We start from the raw sequence: 21,763 nt of genomic DNA, 5'->3' as shown, positions 1-21,763 counted from the left end.
GGTCAAGAACTACAGGAAACGTATGATCTCTGTAATTGCAAACAAAGGTTTCTGTACCAAATATTAAGTTCTGCTTTTCTGATGTATCAAATACTTATGTCATGCAATAAAATGCAAATTAATTACTTAAAAATCATACAATGTGATTTTCTGGATTTTTGTTTTAGATTCCATCTCTCACAGTTGAAGTGTACCTATGATAAAAATTACAGACCTCTACATGCTTTGTAAGTAGGAAAACCTGCAAAATTGGCAGTGTATCAAATACTTGTTCTCCCCACTGTACATATGAGATGAGTAAAGCAGTTTGTTAACATTATTAAAGTGGCCATTGATTCCATGTCTATGTATATAAGGAAGCAGCCTCTAAGGTGCAGGGTTGAGTAGCCGGGTGGTAGCCGGTTAGTGATGGCTAGTTAAGAGTCTGATGGCCTTGAGATAGAAGCTGTTTTTCAGTCTCTCTGTCCCAGCTTTGATGCACCTCTACTGACCTCGTGTTCTGGATAATGTTTGGCCTTCCTGTGACATCGGGTGCTGTAGGTGTCCTCGAGGGCAGTCAGTGTGGCCCCAGTGATGTGTTGGGCAGACTGTACCACCCTCTGGAGAGCCCTGTTGTGCCTTCTTCACCACACTGTCTGTGTGGGTGGACCATTTCAGATTGTCAGTGATATGTACGCTGAGGAACCTTCTCCCCTGCGGTCCCGTCGGTGTGAATAGGGGTGTGCTCCCTCTGCTGTATCCTGAAGTCCACGATCAGCTTGTTTGTTTTGTTGACGTTGAGGGAGAGGTTATTTTCCTGGCGCCTCTCCGCTAGGGCCCTCACCTCGTCCCTGTAGGCTGTCTCGTCATTGTTGGTTTTCAATTATGCTACTGTTGTGTCATCTGCAAACTTGAAGATTGAGTTGGAGATGTGCGTGGCCACACAGTCATGGGTGAGCAGGGGGTACAGGAGGGGGATGAGCACGCCCCTGTGTTGAGTATCAGCAAAGTGGAGGTGTTGTTTCCTACTTTCACCACCTGGGGGCAGCCCGTCAGGAGTTCTAGGACCCAGTTGCAAAGGGCGGGGTTCAGACCCAGGGCCCTGCGCTTAATGATGAGCTTGGAGGATACTATGGTATTGAATGCTTAGCTATAGTCAATGAACAGGATTCTGACGTCGGTATTCATCTTGTCCAGATGGGATAGGGCAGTCTAATAGCGATTCCATCGTCTGTGGATCTATTGGGGCGGTAAGCAAATTGAAGTGGGTCTAGGGTATCAGGTAAGGTAGAGGTGATATGATCCTTAACTAGCCTCTCAATGCACTTCATGATGACAGAAGTGAGTGCTACAGGGTGATGGTCATTTAGTTACCTTTGCTTTCTTGGGTACAGGAACTAAGATGGACATCTTGAAGCAAGTGGGGACAGACAGCAGACTGGTATAGGGAGAGATTGAATATGTCCGTTAACACTCGATCTAGCTGGTCTGCGCATGCTCTGGGGACGCAGCTAGGGATGCCGTCTGGGCCGGCAGCCTTGCGAAGGTTAACCCGCTTAAATGTCTTACTCACGTCAGCCACAGATAATGAGAGCCCACAGTCCTTGGTAGCAGTTGCGTCGGTGGCACTGTGTTATCCTCGAAGTGGGCGAAGAAGGTGTTTGGGAGCGGACACGTTGGTGTCCGGGAGCGGACACGTTGGTGTCCGCGACGTGGCTGGTTTTCCCTTTCAGTTTTGCGCGAATGCTGCCATCTATCCACCGTGTCTGGTTTGGGTAGGTTTTAATAGACACCATGGGAGCAACATCCCCTATACAGTTGCTTATGAACTCAGTCACTGTGTCTGTGTAAATGTCAATATTATTCTCTGAGGCTACCCGGAACATATCCCAGTCCGCGTGATCAATATAATCTTAAAGCATTGATTCCAATTGGTCAAACCAGCGTTGAATAGACCTTAGCACGGGTACTTCCTGTTTGAGTTTCTGCCTATAGGAAGGGAGGAGCAAAATAGTCGTGATCTGATTTACCGAAGGGAGGGCGGGGGAGGGCCTTGTAGGCATCTCGAGGGTTTTTCCTAAGTGAGTACTGCAGTCCATGTGTTTGATAGAACTTCGGTAGTGTTTTCCTCAAATTTGCTTTGTTAAAATCCCCAGATACAATAAATGCAGCCTCAGAATATGTGGTTTGCATAAAGTCCAGTGTAGTTCCTTGAGGGCCGTTGGAGTATCGGCTTAAGGGGGAATATACACAGCTTTAACTAACCGAAGATAATTATTTTGGGAGGAAATGCAGTCGGAATTTAATTGTGAGGTATTCTAGGTCGGGTGAGCAAAAGGACTTGAGGGTCTGTATGTTATCACAATCACACTATGAGTGGTTAATCATGAAACATACATCCCCGCCCTTCTTCTTCCCGGAGAGTTCTTTATTCCTGTCTGCGCGGTGAACTGAGAACCCAGCTGGCTGTTACGGTCCCTGAAGTCTCTCTGGAAGGAGATCCTCGCCCTGAGCTTGTCTACTTTATTGTCCAGAGACTGAACATTAGCGAGTAATATACTCGGAAGCGGTGGATGGTGTGCCCGCCTCCTGAGTGGGACTAGAAGTCCACTCCGAATACTTCTTCTCCGCTGGCGGCGTCTTGGAGCAGCTTCTGGGAAAAGTTAATTGCCCTGGGGGGTCTGAACAAAGGATCCAATTCAGCAAAGTTGTATTCCTCGTCGTAATGCTGGTGAGTTACCACCACTCTGATATTCAAACGTTATTTCTGGTTGTATGTAATAACACAAACATTCTGGGCTAATAATGTAAGAAATAACACACAAAAACCGAAATACTGCGAAGTTGCTTACGAGCTAGAAGCAGAGCTGCCATGTCTGTCGGCGCCACCTTACCATAACCATACCATAACGAGGCAAATGGTGGTCACACCAGATGGACTGGTTTTCTGATCCAAAAAATATACTCTTTTAAGGTATAACTTTGACCAACAGATGCATATCTGTATTCCCAGTCATGTGAAATCATAGATTAGGGCCTAATGAATGTATTTCAATTGACTGATTTCACCGAACTGTAACTTAGTAAAATCTTTGAAATTGTTGCATCTTGCGTTTTTATATTTTTAAGTGTAGCTACGTCTTATTGTGACAAATTCCCTTTGAACACCATGTTTTACCTGATCTCTTTATAGATCCCGTAGGGGCTGACTGGGAAGAGGAAGAAGGGGGCTTCAACTACGCCACAGACCTGGTCAAACACATCCGCTGCGAGTTTGATGACTACTTCGACATCTGTGTGGCTGGTATGATTGATGCAAAATTACGTATTTGTCTTTTCTTTTTCTCTTTTTACAAAGCTTCAGCATTTTGTCATTTTATAGTAATGATATCCTTTCATCAGGTTATTTGTGGAGGACTTTAAAGTAGGCTGTTGTACCTACTTATACGATGTGAGCATTTTATCTCCCGTAAAGCCATTTAGTCCTTCAAGTTGTTGGTAAAATGTGACCTGTACACACACACACTGCACATTAAAACTCATTTATTGTGGCAGGCTACCCTACTGGCCACCCAGAGGCAGAGGGCTACGATGAGGACCTGAGACACCTGAAGGAGAAAGTGGACGCCGGTGCAGACTTCATCATCACCCAGCTCTTCTTCCGGGCCGACACCTTCCTCAAGTTTGTCAGAGATTGCAGGGCCATAGGAATCACCTGCCCCATCCTACCAGGCATCTTCCCTATCCAGGTACTAAGGCCGGGACGATACCAAAACGAGACATTATTCATCGGACAAGGGGACATTTTCCCATAAGGGGCAGTATATGTTTGGAGTGCCTGGTGGGCGGGGTTTGCTTAATTTTAAAAAGGCAATCTCAACCAAGCACAGCTAAAGTATTTGAAATGATTTTCTAAAGTATTTGTATGTTTTGTTTTGTGTGTTATCATTCCTCCTTTCCTCCAGGGCTACCAATCTCTAAGGCAGCTGGTGAAGTTGTCTAAGCTGGAGGTGCCTGAGGAGATCATGCGGGTCATCGAGCCCATCAAGGACAACGACGCAGCCATCCGCAACTACGGCATTGAGCAGACTGTGGGCATGTGCCGCGTGCTCCTGGAGAGCGGCGAGGTGCCGGGCCTCCACTTCTACACCCTGAACCGCGAGGTGGCCACCATAGAGGTTCTGCGGCAGCTGGGCCTCTGGATCGAGGACCCCAGGTTGGTTGTCTAAACTCGGACCGCCCACCACACCATACCTGGGTCCAAATAGGATTGTTTTTTCTTTCAAACACTTCAGGTTGTTTGCTTGATTTAGCTGACATGGTATTTGAAGAATAATGAAATGTAAAGTTACTACCGTAATCCCGGTTCTCTGACAATATGAGTGAGATATATCACATATGGGGATTCGTTTAGGATCGCCTACTTGAATGAGGCGAGACCCTCACCTTTCTTAAAGGACGACTGCACTTCCTGATTTGGCCTCGTTTTTCAAATTTGCTTCATTCATTTTCTCATTAAATGCTTTCAATATTTGTATATGAAATTCTACAGTTTGTAATTGATTTGAGGTTTTTAAGTCAATTTGGAGGAAGTTTTATATATTGTCCCTTGTACATTGTGGAATTTACCAATGGTCCCTAACTAGCCCCATAGGGATTCCAAAGTCGACCCAAATTTACCACGGACATTGCGTTTGGGTCACGTGCACCTGTACTCCAAATTGATGATTACTGCCAGCTGTGGGCATGTGGGCAGGATTGAAACAAACCCAACCTTCATTTACTTTGTGATGCAGTCATAAAACTCTGTTTCTGACGAGACAGACTTTATGACAAGAATGATCCTATTTACACTCTAGTCAATTTTGACAGTATAATCAAATGTTTCTGACTCACCGACCATAAGCTGTTTTCTAAATGTGAAGTTGGTTTTTGGCTGCAGTTGCTCTTTAAAAGGAGCCACTCCCGCCCTCTACTTATTCTCAAGCATGCTTCTCTTCCTCACGCCCTTGCGAGCAGGGGAATGCGGTGATACATCTTACTCATATTATCAGAGGACCAGGTTACGCAAGTAACCTTAAGTTCTCTTTCAAATACTAATTTCCATGTATCACATATGGGGATATGGGCAACTCTCATATCGCAAAAAACATACTGTACGAAGCCAAGGTAGGCCCAACATCACCAACCCTCAAGAGGTCCCGTTACTGAGAGTACACACCAAGAAGGTGCAGAAACAACCCATTGGGTGTATAAAATCAAGACATTGGCAGTAGAATGGCCTTACTGAAGAGCTCAGTGATTTTCAACGTACCACTGTCATAGGATGCCACCTTGCCAACAAGTAAGTTGATCAAATTTCTGCCCTGCTAGAGCTGCCCTGGTCAACTGTAAGTGTTGTTATTGTGAAGTGGAAACGTCAAGGAGCAACAACGGCTCAGCCGTGAAGTGGTAGCCAACACAAGCTCACAGAACGGGACCGCCGAGTGCTGAAGCACATAGCGGGTAAAAAGTGCAACACTCACTACCGAGTTCCAAACGGCCTCTGGAAGCAACGTCCGCACAAGAACTGTTCATCAGGAGCTTCATGAAATGGGTTTCCATGGCCGAGCAGCCGCACACAAGCCTAAGATCACCATGCGCAATGCCAAGCGTCGGCTGGAGTTGTGTAAAGCTAGCCGACATTGTTCTCTGGAGCAGTGGAAACGTGTTCTCTGGAGTGATGAATCACACTTCACCATCTGGCAGTCCGACGGAAAAATCTGTGTTTGGCGGATGCCAGTAGAACGCTACCTGCCCCAATGCATAGTGCCAACTATACATTTTGGTGGAGGAGGAACAATGGTCTGGGGATGTTTTTCATGGTTTGGGCTCGGCCCCTTAGTTCCAGTGAAGGGAAATCTTAACGCTACAGAATACAATGACAATCTAGACCAGGGGTCGGGAACCTTTTTGACTAAGAGAGCCATGAAAGCAAAACATTTGGAAATTTATTTCAGTGAGAGCCATATAATATATTTTATTTCTTTCAGGCAAGCCGCAAAACGGCTAAGCACCTTCCCTCTTGACAACCAACGCATAACCAACGCACATTGCTGTGCAAAAGCAGACCAGGATAGTTATTTCCAACTTCATCCAGCAGTGTTTTAAACTGGCGGTCATTTAAGGCTCGAGCAACAATAAAGTTGATCACACGAATGACCAGCGACATCACTTCCCCAAACTGCCTGTCACACATCTGAGCACAAAGTGCCTCCTGGTGTAGAATGCAATGGAAACTTAGGATGGGTCTATTTTCATGTTCACGGAGAAGCGCCACAAATCCTTTTTTATTCCCCACCATACACGGAGCACCATCAGTACACACTGAGAGAAGTTTATCCATAGGTAGATTTTTTTCTTGAGCAAACTCCATGAAAGACTTAAATAAATCCTCACCTCTTGTGGACCCTTTTAATGGCAGAACTGCAAGACTTTCTTCGCGCAGTGTGTCACCAACAGCATATCTTGCAATCACGCTGAACTGCGACAAATGGCTCACGTCTGTTGACTCATCCAAAGCCAGGGAAAAGAACGGCGCTGCATTTATGTCCTTCACTTGCGTTTCCTCCACTTTGTTTGCCATCACGATGGTACAATCATGAACAGTTCTTGCCGACAGAGGCATGTCTTGTATCCGTTTAATTATCTTGTCTTTGTTTGGAAGATCATCAAAAAGTTCATTGGCTACATCCAGCATGAACGTTTTAGCATACTCGCCATCTGTGAATGGTTTTCCGTTCCTCACTATTGCTAAAGATCCAGCAAAGCTAGCGGAATTATAGTCACCTTGCCGGGTCCATACGCGGAGTTGCTGCTGGCTAGCTTGCACCCTGCTCAGTAGCTCTTGGCACGCTTTCTTTCTGCTGTCTCCCGCAGGGTATTTTGATGCAAAGGTAGCATGGCGCGTGTCGAAGTGCCGCTTTACATTCGACCGTTTCATCGATGTAATTTTGTCATTGCAAATTAGACACACCGCAGAACCTGCTCTCTCCACAAAGGCGAATTCTTCGGTCCATTCGTCCTGAAATGTACGATACTCGTCATCTTTTTTTCTTTTCGCCATCTTCTTCGTCGAAGGGTTAGCTTTGAGCTAATGACCGAGCAGACTGATTCAAAAGGAGGCGTTTACCTGTTTTACCTAGCAATGGCCAACGTAGGCCAGTATCATTTAATGAAAATATCTGCGAGCCAGATGCAATCATCAAAAGAGCCACACCTGGCTCGGGAGCCATAGGTTCCCGACCCCTGATCTAGACGAACAGTTTGGGGAAGGCCCTTTCTTGTTTCAGCATGACAATGGCCCTGTGCACAAAGTGAGGTCCGTACAGAAATGGTTTGTCGAGATAGGTGTGGAAGAACTTGACTGGCCTGCACAGAGCCCTGACCTCAACTCTATCGAACATCTTTGGGACAATTGGAACGCCAACTGCGAGCCAGGCTTAATCGCCCAAAATCAGTGCTCAACCTCATTAATGCTCAATTGGCTGAATAGACGCAAGTCCCTGCAGCAATGTTCCAACATCTAGTGGAAAGCCTTCCCAGAAGAGTGGAATCCTGTTATAGCAGCAAAGGGGGAACCAACTCCATAATAATTTCCATGATTTTGAATGAGATGTTCGACAGGTGTCCACATACTTTTGGTCATGTAGTGTATGTCCCAAAAACAGTGCCCAAGAGGTAAACGCTAGGAGAGGACACTTCCAGACCAATCCAAAGGCTACCACCCTAGCATTATAAAAACATATAATAGTCCCCCTGAACCGTTAGGACATAGTCAAAGAGAAAAAGGGGGTCCCCACCCACTTCTGAAGGGCGGTTGCCTGATGAGCGAAGAGCATGACACGCTTGCCCAAGCCCTACTACAATCCAAGTCCATGTGCACTGTGTGTACTGGACAACGCCCTTCAGGGGAAGCGACAGACGAAAAGCTATAGGCTCCAAGGTGTGACAATGGAAAAAAAGTTGACCTGGGCCAATGATTGGGTTACCCTCGTAAAACTGACCATCCTACCGATCCTCGACTTCGGCAATGTCATTTACAAAATAGCCTCCAACACTCTACTCAACAAATTGGATGCAGTACATCACAGTGCCATCTGTTTTGTCACCAAGGCCCCATATACTACCTACCACTGCGACCTGTACGCTCTCGTTGGCTGGCCCTCGCTTCATACTCGCCGCCAAACCCACTGTGGCTCCAGGTCATCTACAAGTCTCTGCTAGGTAAAGCCCCGCCTTACCTCAGCTCACTGGTCACCATAGCAGCACCCACCTGTAGCACACGCTCCAGCAGGTATATTTCACTGGTCACCCCCAAAGCCTATTCCTCCTTTGGCCGCCTTTCCTTCCAGTTCTCTGCTGCCAATGACTGGAACGAACTGCAAAAATCACTGAAGCTGGAGACTCATATCTCCCCCACTAGCTTTAAGCACCAGCTGTCAGAGCAGCTCACAGATCACTGCAGCTGTACATAGCCCATCTGTAAATAGCCCAAACAACTACCTCATCCAGATACTGTATTTATTTATTTCTTCCTCCTTTGCACCCCAGTATCTCTACTTGCACATTCATCTTCTGCACATCTACCATTCCAGTGTTTCATTGCTATATTGTAATTACTTCGCCACCATGGCCTATTTATTGCCTTACCTCCCTTATCCTACCTCATTTGCACACACTGTATATATACTTGTTCTACTGTATTATTGACTGTATGTTTGTTTATTCCATGTGTAGCTCTGTGTTGTATGTGTCGAACTGCTTTGCTTTATCTTGGCCAGGTCGCAGTTGTAAATGAGAACTTGTTCTCAACTAGCCTACCTGGTTAAATAAAGCTGAAATAAATAAAATAAAAGGTCATTAACCCTTCACTCGTTGGAATTGGCCAATATGGATAGCGCTTAATTGAAATGTTTCTTATAGAAATATGGAATGCATGACCATGGTAGCAATTACAAGGGAACAGTTAGGAGATTATGGGAAATTATTAGATAAAAGATGATGACACAACAGTTCTTCATCTGCATTGCTTGCTGTTTGGGGTTATTGGCTAGGTTTCTGTATAGCTCTTTGACATCTGGTGATATAAAAAGGGCTTTATAAATACATTTGATTCACCTGACACGACTGAATCTGAACATTACACTGTTGATTATGTGTATTTTACATTTACTGTACCTTTTGCCGCATTTCTTGCTAACAAAATCTGTCGTACACGTCAATCCAGAGCATCCCAAACAGCTCAATGGGTGACATGTATGTAGGCCATTGAAGAACTGGGACATTTTCAGCTTTCAGGAATTGTGTACAGATCTTTGCTATATGGGGCCGTGCATTATCATGCTGAAACATGAGGTGGCAGATGAATGGCACGACAATAGGCCTCTGCATGTTGTCACAGTATCTCTGTGCATTCAAATTGCCATCGATTTAAAATGCAATTGTGTTCGTTAGCCGTAGTTTATGCCTGCCCATACCATAATCCCATCACCAGCATGGAGCACTCTTCACAACGTTGACATCAGTAAACCGCTACTCCTTCCCCTATCAAACATTAAACCCGAAGAGTGAGGGTAGGGCAGAGAGCCGTCGGCCCTGCACACTATGCTCCTCATTTGCCACGGCTGCGCCCTATCTTGGCCGACCCTTCTCATCTCCCTTAGGAAGGTTAGAGGGGTGGATACTTGCTGCAGCGTAAGACAGCTTTACTACAGGTTCCGCCTGGTTCAATGGCCTAGCCTGAGTCTTGGCAGGCTGCTGCGTCACTGGGGACCTCAGTCTCCCAAGGCCAGCTTGTTGCCCCCTCCCAGCTGTGATGCTGGGGCGAGATGCAGGAACCAGCGGCCGGCCACGGGGATCTGGTCTGCGGGGCAAGCAAAAGTTGAAGGTTTTGCCTTATTTCTTGTGCATGTCACACTTCTGCTGCATGGCGGCGACAGTGGGGCCAAACAACTCCTTGGGTGACACTGGGGCTTCCAAGATGTAGTATAAGCTCAGCCAAAGCGCCATTCCTCCCACAACCGCTAGGCTGATGGTACGATCACAGCCTTGGGAGGCACAGAGGTTCAGGTCTGTAATTCCTCCATATTGTGCATATCCAGGCTAGGGGTACACCTGGCAAGAATCTTTGGGACGGGAGTCTCTTCCCATTGTATAGGTCCCTTGACGGGCTCTAAACCCCTGTAGGAGACGGCTACTCGATTCAGTGTCTGGCCGCAGCCCGCTTGCAGACGTGAAGGATCCCAAACTCCACTAGAGGAGAGGCAGCTCCACTGCTCTCGGGGCCGTGAGGCCTGCAGGCTTGAGAAAGGGGGAGAACGGGGTTGTCAGTCCGCACCTCCTGAGCAATCTGGTGGATATCCGTGAGATTATTCTCATCCTCTTCCTTGTTGTCCCCTAACTTGTTACATCATCAGACCGTGACGGGAGGGAGTCAAGGCTATCCGTGACCTCTCCCTAACTGGGCTCGGTTGCAGAGAGCCTACCCTCAGGTGTCGCTGTTTGCTTGGAGGCAAGAGAGGATATCGAGATCGAAGCACATTTAAGCCTCTTCTTCAGACCAGCCCTCATCTGCAGTGCTTGCAAGACTACGGGTCCTCGAGCGCCTCTTGGATGTCCCTTACCCAAGTATTTGATGCATAGAGGGTGGGAATCTTTCCCTGCAATCATGGACCTACAGGCACATGAACGTGGGGGTTTGAGTGCTAGGCTCGTCCCTGGACAGGGTAGCAGTGGACATTGTGAGGAATGAGGCTTGCTAGGGGGACCGAGCAGCGTCTGTAATAGGAACAAAGTGTAAACGGTGTACGAAGTTAGCTAGTTAAAAGCCTTGATACTAACAGCTAGCAATAATATAGCCGTGAGGCTAGTTGGGCGTTAGCTAGCTAACAGCTACCTCGTGGTACGCCATGGCTAGCTCAGTGCTGACTGAAGGAAACCACGTGGTGGCAGAGTTAACTTTCAGAGTGCTCCCGTAAACAAGGGCGCCATGAGGCTGAGCTGGTCGGTGTAGTTAACAGAACGGGTGAACGTAGGTTAAACTACACGAGAGGTGAGATGACAATGCTACCATGTTGCAGGTAGGGTATGCTAGTGCGGATAGATTGCGCCTCAGTGAGCTAGCCAAGTTAGCCTAACCGAGTATCAAAAGCTAGCCGTGAAGCAACAGACTGAGGAGTAGATAAGGAATTTCGATACAAAAATTAAACCTTAGTACTCAACCTCTCGACAGGGTCTGAAGACCTTTCGCACGGCAGCGATATCCTTCATGGTTCACTTGTGAGCAGTTAACCTCTATTGGGTATGTGGGACGTTAGCGTCCCACCTCTTCAACAGCCAGTGAAACTGCTGGGCGCCAAATTCAAATACAGAAATACTCATTATAAAAATTCAGAAAACAAAACATATTTTACATAGGTTTAAAGATGAACGTCTTGTGAATCCAACCACGGTGTCAGATTTAAAAAATGCTTTATGGCGAAAGCATACCTTACGATTATTTGAGAACATAGCCCACTAGACAAATCATTACAAACAGTAGCCAGCCAGGTAGAACAGTCAGTCAGAAATAGAGATAAAATGAATCCCTTACCTTTGATGATCTTCATATGGTTGCACTCAGCAGACATTCATTTACTCAATAAATGTTTATTTTGTTCGATAAAGTCTCTTTATATACAAAAACTCTGTTTTGTTCGCACATTTTCTTCAGTAATCCACAGGCTCAAACGCAGTCAAAACAGGAAGACAAAATAATCCAAATTGTATCCGTAAAGTTCATAGAAACATGTCAAACGATGTTTATATTCAATCCTCAGGTTATTTTTAGCCTAAATAATCGATAATATTTCAACCGGACAAAAACGTTGTCAATTTAAAAGGTAAACAAGAATTGCTCTCTCTCTGTCGAGCGCATGAAAAAGCTCTGCGACACTTTAGCGTCCAGTCATTCCAAATGCTCTTATTCCCTCATTTTTCAGAATACAAGCCAGAAACTATTTCTAAAGACTGTTGACATCTAGTGGAAGGCATAGAAACTGCAGTTTGAGTCCTAAGTCAATGGATACTGTAATGGCATTGAATAGAAAACTTAAAAAAAAAAAAAAAAAAGACTTCCTGAATAGGTTTCTCAGGTTTTTGCCTGCCAAATCAGTTCTGTTATACTCAGACACTATTTTAACAGTTTTGGAAACTTTAGAGTGTTTTCTATCCAAATCTACCAGTTATATGCATGTCATATCTTCTGGGCCCGAGAAGCAGGCAGTTTAAATTGGGCATGCATTTCATCCAAAATTCCGAATGCTTCCCCCTACCCTAGTGAAGTTAAACAGGAAAACGGGTATCCAGTCGATATGAGGAAAGCTAGAGTAGTATTGCTCTTTGTGAGGCAGAGAAGCAAGAATAACCAGAGGGCAGAGAGTGGCTCCTTTTCACCTCATTCACCACTACTGGTCTGTCTCCAACAAACTTTTGATATTATATGTGATACATCGAAAGAAGTATTTGAAAGAGAACCAAATGGGTATACTTTGTAAGGTTTAATTGTCTATTGCACAATAATCAGATTAAATTTGATTGGTACATGCACACTCTGTCCTGGAACACTTAATAAAACCAAACAAACCAGTTCACATGAAATTTAACTGCCTATGTATTAGAATGGAATAGCTGCTGTCGCACCCTTTTCTACTAGTACTGATGCCTTCTGGTTGTCTTCTTGGGTTGCCAGGCGTCCACTCCCCTGGGCGGTGAGTGCTCACCCCAAACGCAAAGTGGAGGACGTGCGACCCATCTTCTGGGCCTCCAGACCCAAGAGCTACATATACAGAACACAGGACTGGGACGACTTCCCCAACGGACGATGGTGAGCAAGCCACACACTGGACAAAAACTCTAGAGAAATCCCCTTGCACCTTGGCTAGTTTGTGGTTAGACATTGTTACATTTCCAATGTTTTTGTAGCTGTCATTGGTCTAATAGTTAAGGGAATGCATGATATACAGTACGTTTGTTTTCTCAACCTATTCTGTGACTTTTCCATGTGAATAATTACTGTATAATCAGTGAAAAGGCAATGTTCCCAGGACTTATCATCTTGGCTCTGTGTTATTTCAGGGGCAACTCGTCATCTCCAGCCTTTGGTGAACTCAACGATTACTACTTGTTCTACCTGAAGAGTAAGTCGTCAAAGGACGCCCTGCTGAAGATGTGGGGCGAGGAGCTGACCAGTGAGCAGAGTGTCTACGAGGTTTTCACCAGCTACATCAAGGCCCAGCCCAACTGCGCCGGACACAAGGTGACGCCTGGCCCTAGACACTTCAGACTGAAATGTTTCAGTCACCTTTCTTCCGTTTGGAGCCTCATGAATTCGACCCACGTGGCCATTATGACTACCACTTAAAACAAAAGCCTAAACCCTTTGATTTCCGCTTTGCTCAACTGACATCAATGACCGGCTGTTATCTCCTAGGTGATGTGTCTGCCATGGAATGACGAGCCGCTGGCTCCGGAGACCAACTTAATGATGGACGAGCTCGACAAGGTGAACCGCCGGGGGGTCCTCACCATCAACTCGCAGCCCACCATCAATGGCAAGCCCTCTGACGACCCCATCGTGGGCTGGGGCCCACCGGGGGGCTACGTCTTCCAGAAGGTGAAGTTAGGCATCCGTGGTTTGGTTTTGGGGATTACCAATTATAAGATTATATAACATGATAAAGGCTCATACATACTTTATAACAAGTTATAAATCATCGTACTGTACCTGCAGGCTTAAAGTAAAGTTTTACCAAAATAATGCTCGAAAGAAGGTAGGCCTACTAAAGGGAGGGGGAGATTTAAACATTTGAATTTATAACACAATTTAAACACCCATAAAGTCATTCAAATGATCAAGTATTAAAATAAGGTAAAATAACTGTTGAGGAAAATGAAGGCTGTCCCCTTTTCTTTCTTGTCACGATGTTGAGAGTAGGGTGATTCACAATCTTTCCTAGAAATGAGGAAGAGTGAATAAATGAAAGGTTTCTCAAACTTAGTAACAGTTATTGTATTACACGCATACTCATGTAATGACATGAACCTAACGCTTTGCGACGTTTGCAAATTCAACAGGCCTATCTGGAATTTTTCACCTCAAGTGAAAACGTCACCGTTCTCCTCAAAGTGCTGAAGAAGTACGAACCTCGCGTCAACTACCACATTGTCAATGTTCATGTAAGTTCATCTACATATATTTGCCTACATTTACACCTGTTTTGTGAATTGAATGGATTGTTGGATTGATCTACTGGTCGATTGTTTCCGTTTACAGGGTCAGAATACGACGAACGCCCATGACATGCAACCCAACGCTGTGACGTGGGGCATCTTCCCCGGCAGGGAGATTGTCCAGCCCACGGTGGTGGATCCAGTCAGCTTCATGTACTGGAAGGTAAGGTCATCTCATTATCCTACTGGCCCCTTCCAGGAACATTACCCCCTATGCACTTGTGTAGAAATGAGAGGACTGGATAGGTGTAAGCAATTAGGTGAAACCATCTATCAGAAGGAATGATGGAGTGTGCTAGGGGTTGTTTCTGGTTCTGGAACGTTCCCTTGACTCGGGTGAGTTTGTGAAATGCTTGTCATTGGTTCTCTATGAACATTTTCTGAGATTTTAGTTGAGTATGGAATTTTTAACCCTCTACATCATCTCTTTGAGCTGGAGCGTTTGGAAAGTCCCATGGCACAAAAACCTCCCGTGAAGCCTTTTAAAGTTTTATCAGAGCTGTAAAGCTAAATCGATGTCGAAACACTTGAAATTCCCACCTTTCAGAAATGCGTAGAGTTAATTGTTTTCGCCTTCTTTTAATAGGATGAGGCCTTTGCCCTGTGGATTGAGCAGTGGGCCAAGCTGTATGAGGACGAGTCGCCATCACGCATGATCATCAAGTACATCCATGACAACTACTTCCTAGTCAACCTGGTGGACAACGACTTCCCATTGGACAACTGCCTGTGGCAGGTCATCGACGACATGTTTGAGCTGCTTGACAACCCCCCAGAAGAGCAACCCACGGAGCAACCTGTAGAACAGCCTGCCAAGGAGTCACCCGTGGAAGATCAACCCCCAAAGTAACTGTGGCGACAGCCACTGACTGACTTTTTTACTTTTTCTCCCCGGTGCTGCTATCGAGAACTTTTCACTAAAAACTAACACTATACAGTATATATACTGAACAAAAATATAAATGCTACATGCAACAATTTTAATTGATTTTACTGTTACAGTTCATGAGGAAATCAGTCAATTGAAATAAATGAACTTGGCCCTAATAAAAATGTATAATATATGGAGTTCACATGACTAGGAATACAGATATTCATCTGTTGGTCACAGATACCTTTAAAAAAATGGGCCTCAGGATCTCCTCATGGTATTTTCGTGCATTCAAATTGCCATCGATAAAATGCATTTGTATTCGTTGTCCATAGCTTATGCCTGCCCACACCATAACCCCACCGCCACCATGGGGCACTCTGTTCACAACGTTGACAGTAGCAACCCGCTTGCCCACACAACGCCATACATGTGTTCTGCGGTTGTGAGGCCGGTTGGACGTACTGCCAAATTTGATAAAACATCGGAGGCTGCTTATGGTAGAGAAATAAACATTCCATTCTGGCAACGGCAATGGTGGAGATTCCTGTAGTCAGCATGCAATTGGCATGCTCCCTCAACTTGAGACATCTGTGGCATTATGTTGTATGACAAAACTGCACATTTTAGAGTGGCCTTTTATTGTCCCCAGTACAAGGTGCACCTGTGTAATGATCATGCTATTTCATCAGCTTCTTGATATGCCACATCTATCAGGTGAATGGATTCTCTTGGCAAAGGAGAAACACTCACTAACGGGAATGTAAACAAATTTGTGCAAACATTTGAGAGGAATAAGCTCTGTGTGCATGGAACATTTATTTTAAACATTTAAACAACGTTTATTTTTGTTCAGTGTACTTCAAAATTTGTTTAAAAACCATTTTAAGAATATGGATTTCATTTGAGCGATAAATGGTGAGAAAATGTGCCATGAAAGGAACTAAATTAGTCCAACACCAGATGTTTATCTTGTGTAATATAAAATATGACGGTAGCAAACTGAGCTACTATCTGGATGATCAATCTTAATCGAGAGGCACTTGACTGAATGAATATTATGATTAATGACACAGGGAAACATTTTGGACTTTATAAACCTTTTAATTGTATGTTTGGTGTATTCATATAAACATGTACAGTAGGGAGAACACGTATTTGATACACTGCCGATTTTGCAGGTTTTCCTACTTACAAAGCATGTAGAGGTCTGTAATTTTTATCATAGGTACACTATAACTGTGAGAGACGGAATCTAAAACAAAAATCCAGAAAATCACATTGTATGATTTTTAAGTAATTTGCATTTTATTGCATGACATAAGTATTTGATCACTTACCAACCAGTAAGAATTCCGGCTCTCACAGACCTGTTAGTTTTTCTTTAAGAAGCCTTCCTGTTCTCCACTCATTAACTGCACCTGTTTGAACTCGTTACCTGTATAAAAGACACCTGTCCACACACTCAATCAAACAGACTCCAACCTCTCCACAATGGCCAAGACCAGAGAGCTGTGTAAGGACATCAGGGATAACATTGTAGACCTGCACAAGGTCTTAACTGCACATGGGGCACTCTGTTCACAACTTTGACAGTAGCAATGAGAGAGGAGATGTGTAGACTATAGAATTGCATAACCAAAGTTTAAATTGAGCAATACAGGGACTTTCTCCTGAAGCTTCAGGGTTACCAGAACACATGAGCAATGACGAACTTGATTTGTGATTACAATTGTAATCTGCCATAGGCAATAATTGTAACAGTACCGAGCTGCTACTGACTGTTTTGGAAATTTCACGCGAGGCCTTAACTAACAAGAATTAAGCAGTGATCTTACACTGCTTTATTTTTCTGCTTTTTTTGTTCATATTTACCTATGTTGTGCAACGTGATGATATTTTAAGATCAATAAAAAAAACACTTAATGTTGCAACGGTCAACTGTGGCCTGATGTGTACATGGTTGTCTACATGGCGATGACAGTCAGTACAAAGGCTATGAGACCTCGTCACCCTCTGACACATATTTGGGATTTCCCCTCGGAACATAGAAGTCTGTGATTTGTCAGAAATTGGGTGAAGTATCATTAATTGCCCCGGTGGCCAGTGCGAAGCCAGATGATATCCCACTGCCTAAGCTGGAATGTTTTTCTTCTGCTGACCTATAGCCTACATAAAACCTAGCGCACTTGGCTGCAGTCCAAACATAACCTCATGTTAAAACATGTACCTATAGGAGGTTAACCTACTGTAGTGCTGCCATCGGTAGATGCCAACAAACCCTGTTAGTCATGGTGGTACGGGTTCAAAATATTGACCAATGTGGTCACTTTGACCCTCTCCTGCCAACAACACATATGAGTCATCACCAGAGTCAACAAACTAAAAATAACAGCATTGAAGCCTACTTGGCAGAACTCTTCTAAATTCTAAAAAGAGACTGACATGTCCAACTGTTCTGGGGGTTTGAGAACGATAAAGCCAGTCTCAGATCTGTTATGTGTGCGCCAATGGTTCTCCTAAGAGTTGCTCTGAATTTCGTCAATCTAATCTATGATGCAGGGCGACATACTTGAACTACGTTGAAACCTGAGCCATGTCCCATCAAATGGCAACCCAGACTATTTGCATTGCCATCCCCCCCAACACACACTTTTATGCTGCTGCTACTCTGTTTATCTATGCAGTCACTTTCATAACTCTACCTACATAACTCGAACGTCCTCAGTGAAATTTCATAAAAATTTAAATAGTGAAACATTAGTTATCCTTTTTTAGATAAAACAATATTAAATATATTCATATGTCACCAACTAATTGATTAAATAACTGTTTTGCAATGAAGGTCTACAGTAACTTCAGCAACGGCTTGCTTCCGTGCTCCTCTGGTTACATTGACTTCAATACAAAACCTAGGAGGCTCATAGGCCTCACCCCCTTCCATAGACACAGTTCGTTTTGAACTAATAAAACATTACATTTTTTCAAATTACAGGAGACTGTGGAGGTATATTATAAATACTTTTCTTGGTTTTATAACTTTATTTTTGTGTCCAGTTAGTGCAATGTACTTCAGTGTGCAGTTTTCTGCGCCAGAATGGTAGACTGGCCAATGCTGCCGAAAATGTTGGACTTTTTGTTGAATAACCCCTTTCACTATCTGGGGTACACGGAGAATGTGCGAATTTAAAGCGAGGGTCGACTTCTGCCTGAGGTCAGTTTCATGAAGAAGGACGAAAAGGTGAGGGTGTTCAAGACCAACTGCTATCAAAAGTATAGCTGGTTAACAGGGAGCCTTTCATCAAGCCGCCTGTATTGCTGGCCTTGCATGCGTTTTTGGGCATGCAATAATGGACATGACGAGAAGGAAATTTCCGCCGACAGGGTTAACTACAAGAAACTTGCAGAGGTAATTGCACGTTACGATGCTTTACTTGCTGAACATATCGAACTTTCGACTGTCTTTTCTGGGATGGTCGAAAACAATTCCGACTGATTTGACAGCTTCCATCGCATCATCAATTAAAAGATGAGCGTTTGACGCGGCGCATTCATTTTCGCCTGTGCTCAAGTAAGCGTTCCACTTTCCACCGGAATTCATTTAGCAAAGATTCGTAACACATAATCACTCCGGAAAGACGCAAGCAAAAACTCATTATATAAATATTGCTGCAGCCTAGTCTACACCTAAACATTAGAGATCTGACATGCTGTATGGGAAGAAAACGAGGAAATTTTTCCGTCTGATCAACTGTAGGCTACTAATATGAGCAGCTGCATACTGCCTATGCGCCCTCTCCATCTGGTCAGGATAAACTAATTGGTAACATTATGCATTTATAGTCAATTTGTGTGTCAGGAGAAAATATGAATGTGATCAAATTTAGTTTATATTCAAAATTGTGCTGGCTAGGCTGCCTATACGTTTTTAATCCAAAATTATTAACTGGAATTAATATAATAGTGATGACAGATGTGAGTGAATCTTTTGTAAGGCCTACAGTTGCATAGGCCTGCATGATGCAAACATGCATAAAGCAAGCTCAGCCCTGTGAGTTCTATGGTCTCAGTTGTTGTCTGTGTCTGGGTAGAGGAAATCCCCCTCCTAATCTAGTCTAAATATAATTTATATGAAGAAATATAAGGCAGCTGCAGTTTGACAGGGTTTTCATCCCCCCAGGGCCAGGAGTTCTTTTCAGGAGTTTAAAAAACATAATGTGACCTGATTAGGAAGAACTGGTCCCATCATAGCCCATATAAAACCTTTTTACAACTGATGAATCACTGTCATACCTTAAGGTCCAGAGTTTTCCTAGTTAGGGGTTAACATAAGGAAAAACTCCAGGCCCCAGGGGGTAAAAATTGCCCCACCGCTCTGGGACTTATGGTGTCAGGTATGTGGACGATCAGGGCTTTATTCAGGAACATTTCTTGGGATACTTTGATGTGTCAAGTGGGCGAGATGTGCAATCTGTGTTTTGACTTGATGAACTTTGAGATGTTTAAGTTCGTAGTGAAACTCGTCCAAACCTATGATGGCGCAGCTGTAATGGAATGTGTCTGAACATGAAGTCCCCTCATGTTCCCTGATTTAAGAGGTAATGACTACTCCTCTCCGCTACCTTTGTCAACTTTCTCCTGACATGAACTGAAGCCAGGTCTCATGTGCCCGCCCATCCACTGGCACATTGAATGTTGAATCACATTGAATCTCTCATTACTGTATGTAGAGTCAATCACATACACAATCACATTATTACACATCAATGATTTTACTCCTTGCTTGGACTAACTCATTCTTAGCTCTTTTGTCTAACTGTGTTGTGTCATTGTTTTTTGTCTTCTCAGTCAAATCCTGTCCTGCACTGGTCAAGCCTCTGAACACCTCAACTCATTCCTTCATTCAATCACTGCTGTGATCCATTTACAACACTGTGTAAGTAGCCCTCTCATTCCCATTCCCCATAATATTGTACTAAAAATGTCTTTATTAAATGCTTTAGGTTAAAATAACTAGTCTTTGACGATTTTTGAAACACACTTTGTCATCTCCGTGCATTCCGCGCCTATACTGTGGGTCTCCCATCCTCCTCACATTTTCAAGGCACCAGCCTCCACTGCTACATGTACATATTACCTCGACTAACTGGTGCCCTCGCACATTGACTCTGTACCGGTACCCCCTGTATATAGCCTCGCTATTTTACTGCTGTTCTTTAATTATTTGTTCTTTTATTTATTTATGGTATTTTTCTTAACTGCATTGTTGGTTAAGGGCTTGTAAGTAAACATTTCACTGTAAGGTCTACACCTGTTGTATGCATGTGACAAATACAATTTGATATGGTAAGCCCCTTAGTCCCAGGGTAGTAGGAGACCAGAGGAACATGATAGTGGAGAGGGGAACCCTTTGGCTTAATTAAGCCTGAACTGTGATCCATGTGTCTCCGGGCACGATTACATATCAAATGCCATAGACCTAGACACACAGACAGCTGCACCTCTAATGGATGTTTCATGTACTCCACTGGAAGGTGGCATATTAGCCTACAGAGAGCCTGTTCCAGTTCCACCTTGTTTCAGAACTCACTGAAACCCATTAAAAATGGAAATACCAGTCTGGAGTTGCATAGATTATGAGTGTCAGTTGGTGACGTTTACCGTGTTCAGAATGAGTAGTCCACACCTACTCTTATCATAGATGTTTTATTCGATTCTTGTTTCGTTTTTTTTCAAGCGTTTTGAGAGTAATGAAAAGCACTATAGAAGTTGAATAAAGTATTATTATTATCTAGTATTATGCCCTCACATGTCTGAGCAGTCGGTTGTCAATGCCCTCAACTGCTATTATACTTATGCTGACTCTGACTTGGGTTGTGACCCTACGGGATATAAGAACAATGCGGATGCTTCTCATTTCAGGGTTTTTGTTTCCTTTTCCTCTTCACCACCACACATTAAGCACACACCATCATCTTGACTTGGTGTCATAGTAACTGTGGTAATCCAAATGATTTTGTGATTATTTCAGACATTCGTGTTCCTGTCGACAATAAAAAGTCCTCAGAAATATGTGCGTCTTCTCTCTCCAGACGACGATAACACTCTGACCTGAGTGGGCAGGTGCAGTGTCCAGATGCACATTCTAGAGCTCTGATTGGTTGGGAATGACAGGGCTATGAGGCTTGAGGGACAACTAAGGTAGGCTGAGCAGCCAAACTAACCGGACATAAGGGAAACTGAGGGACTGAGGGAACGTTAGGTAGAGAGGAGGGGAGCAGCACAGGCTTCATTAGATATATATTTTGTGGTTTATACTACCCTATAGGTAGCCATAACACAGTATATGTGTAGAAAACTCCTTTTGAGGGGAAGCACCCTCTGCCGTTCACAAGTTTTTTTAATGGAAGGCTACCTATGTGACATCTCCCGGGTTCCTTATGTCCGCTAAATCTTTGAACTTGGACTTTAGACAGATGGGACTGCAGAGGTCATTATTCTCACTATAGATCAGTAGTACTGAATTGTTGAAGACCACAATGGCTACGTTTAGACAGGCAGGCCAATTCAGATTTTCTTTTCACTAATTGATTTTTTATAAAC

The 21,763-nt window shown here is 44.1% G+C and overlaps 1 protein-coding gene across 2 annotated transcripts in view; it reads left to right on the top strand.

The window, feature by feature from the left end:
* The window catches only part of LOC139542088 (methylenetetrahydrofolate reductase (NADPH)-like), a 35,620-nt gene extending 18,519 nt beyond the window's left edge, over positions 1 to 17,101 (top strand). The window contains exons 4-12 of one of the 2 annotated variants that reach the window (XM_071347119.1): positions 3,173 to 3,283; positions 3,535 to 3,728; positions 3,945 to 4,195; positions 12,749 to 12,883; positions 13,135 to 13,315; positions 13,490 to 13,672; positions 14,134 to 14,235; positions 14,333 to 14,452; positions 14,876 to 17,101. In XM_071347119.1, the coding sequence (XP_071203220.1) occupies positions 3,173 to 3,283; positions 3,535 to 3,728; positions 3,945 to 4,195; positions 12,749 to 12,883; positions 13,135 to 13,315; positions 13,490 to 13,672; positions 14,134 to 14,235; positions 14,333 to 14,452; positions 14,876 to 15,139 (1,541 nt within the window). In that variant the 3' untranslated portion in view covers positions 15,140 to 17,101. The remainder of the gene's footprint in view (positions 1 to 3,172; positions 3,284 to 3,534; positions 3,729 to 3,944; positions 4,196 to 12,748; positions 12,884 to 13,134; positions 13,316 to 13,489; positions 13,673 to 14,133; positions 14,236 to 14,332; positions 14,453 to 14,875) is intronic. The other variant, XM_071347121.1, reaches the window with a different exon arrangement.
* Positions 17,102 to 21,763: the final 4,662 nt, after the last annotated feature.

Source organism: Salvelinus alpinus, chromosome 17 (genome assembly GCF_045679555.1).
Source record: "Salvelinus alpinus chromosome 17, SLU_Salpinus.1, whole genome shotgun sequence".
Lineage (NCBI taxonomy): Eukaryota > Metazoa > Chordata > Actinopteri > Salmoniformes > Salmonidae > Salvelinus > Salvelinus alpinus.
This window is presented reverse-complemented; position numbering and strand designations above follow the sequence as displayed.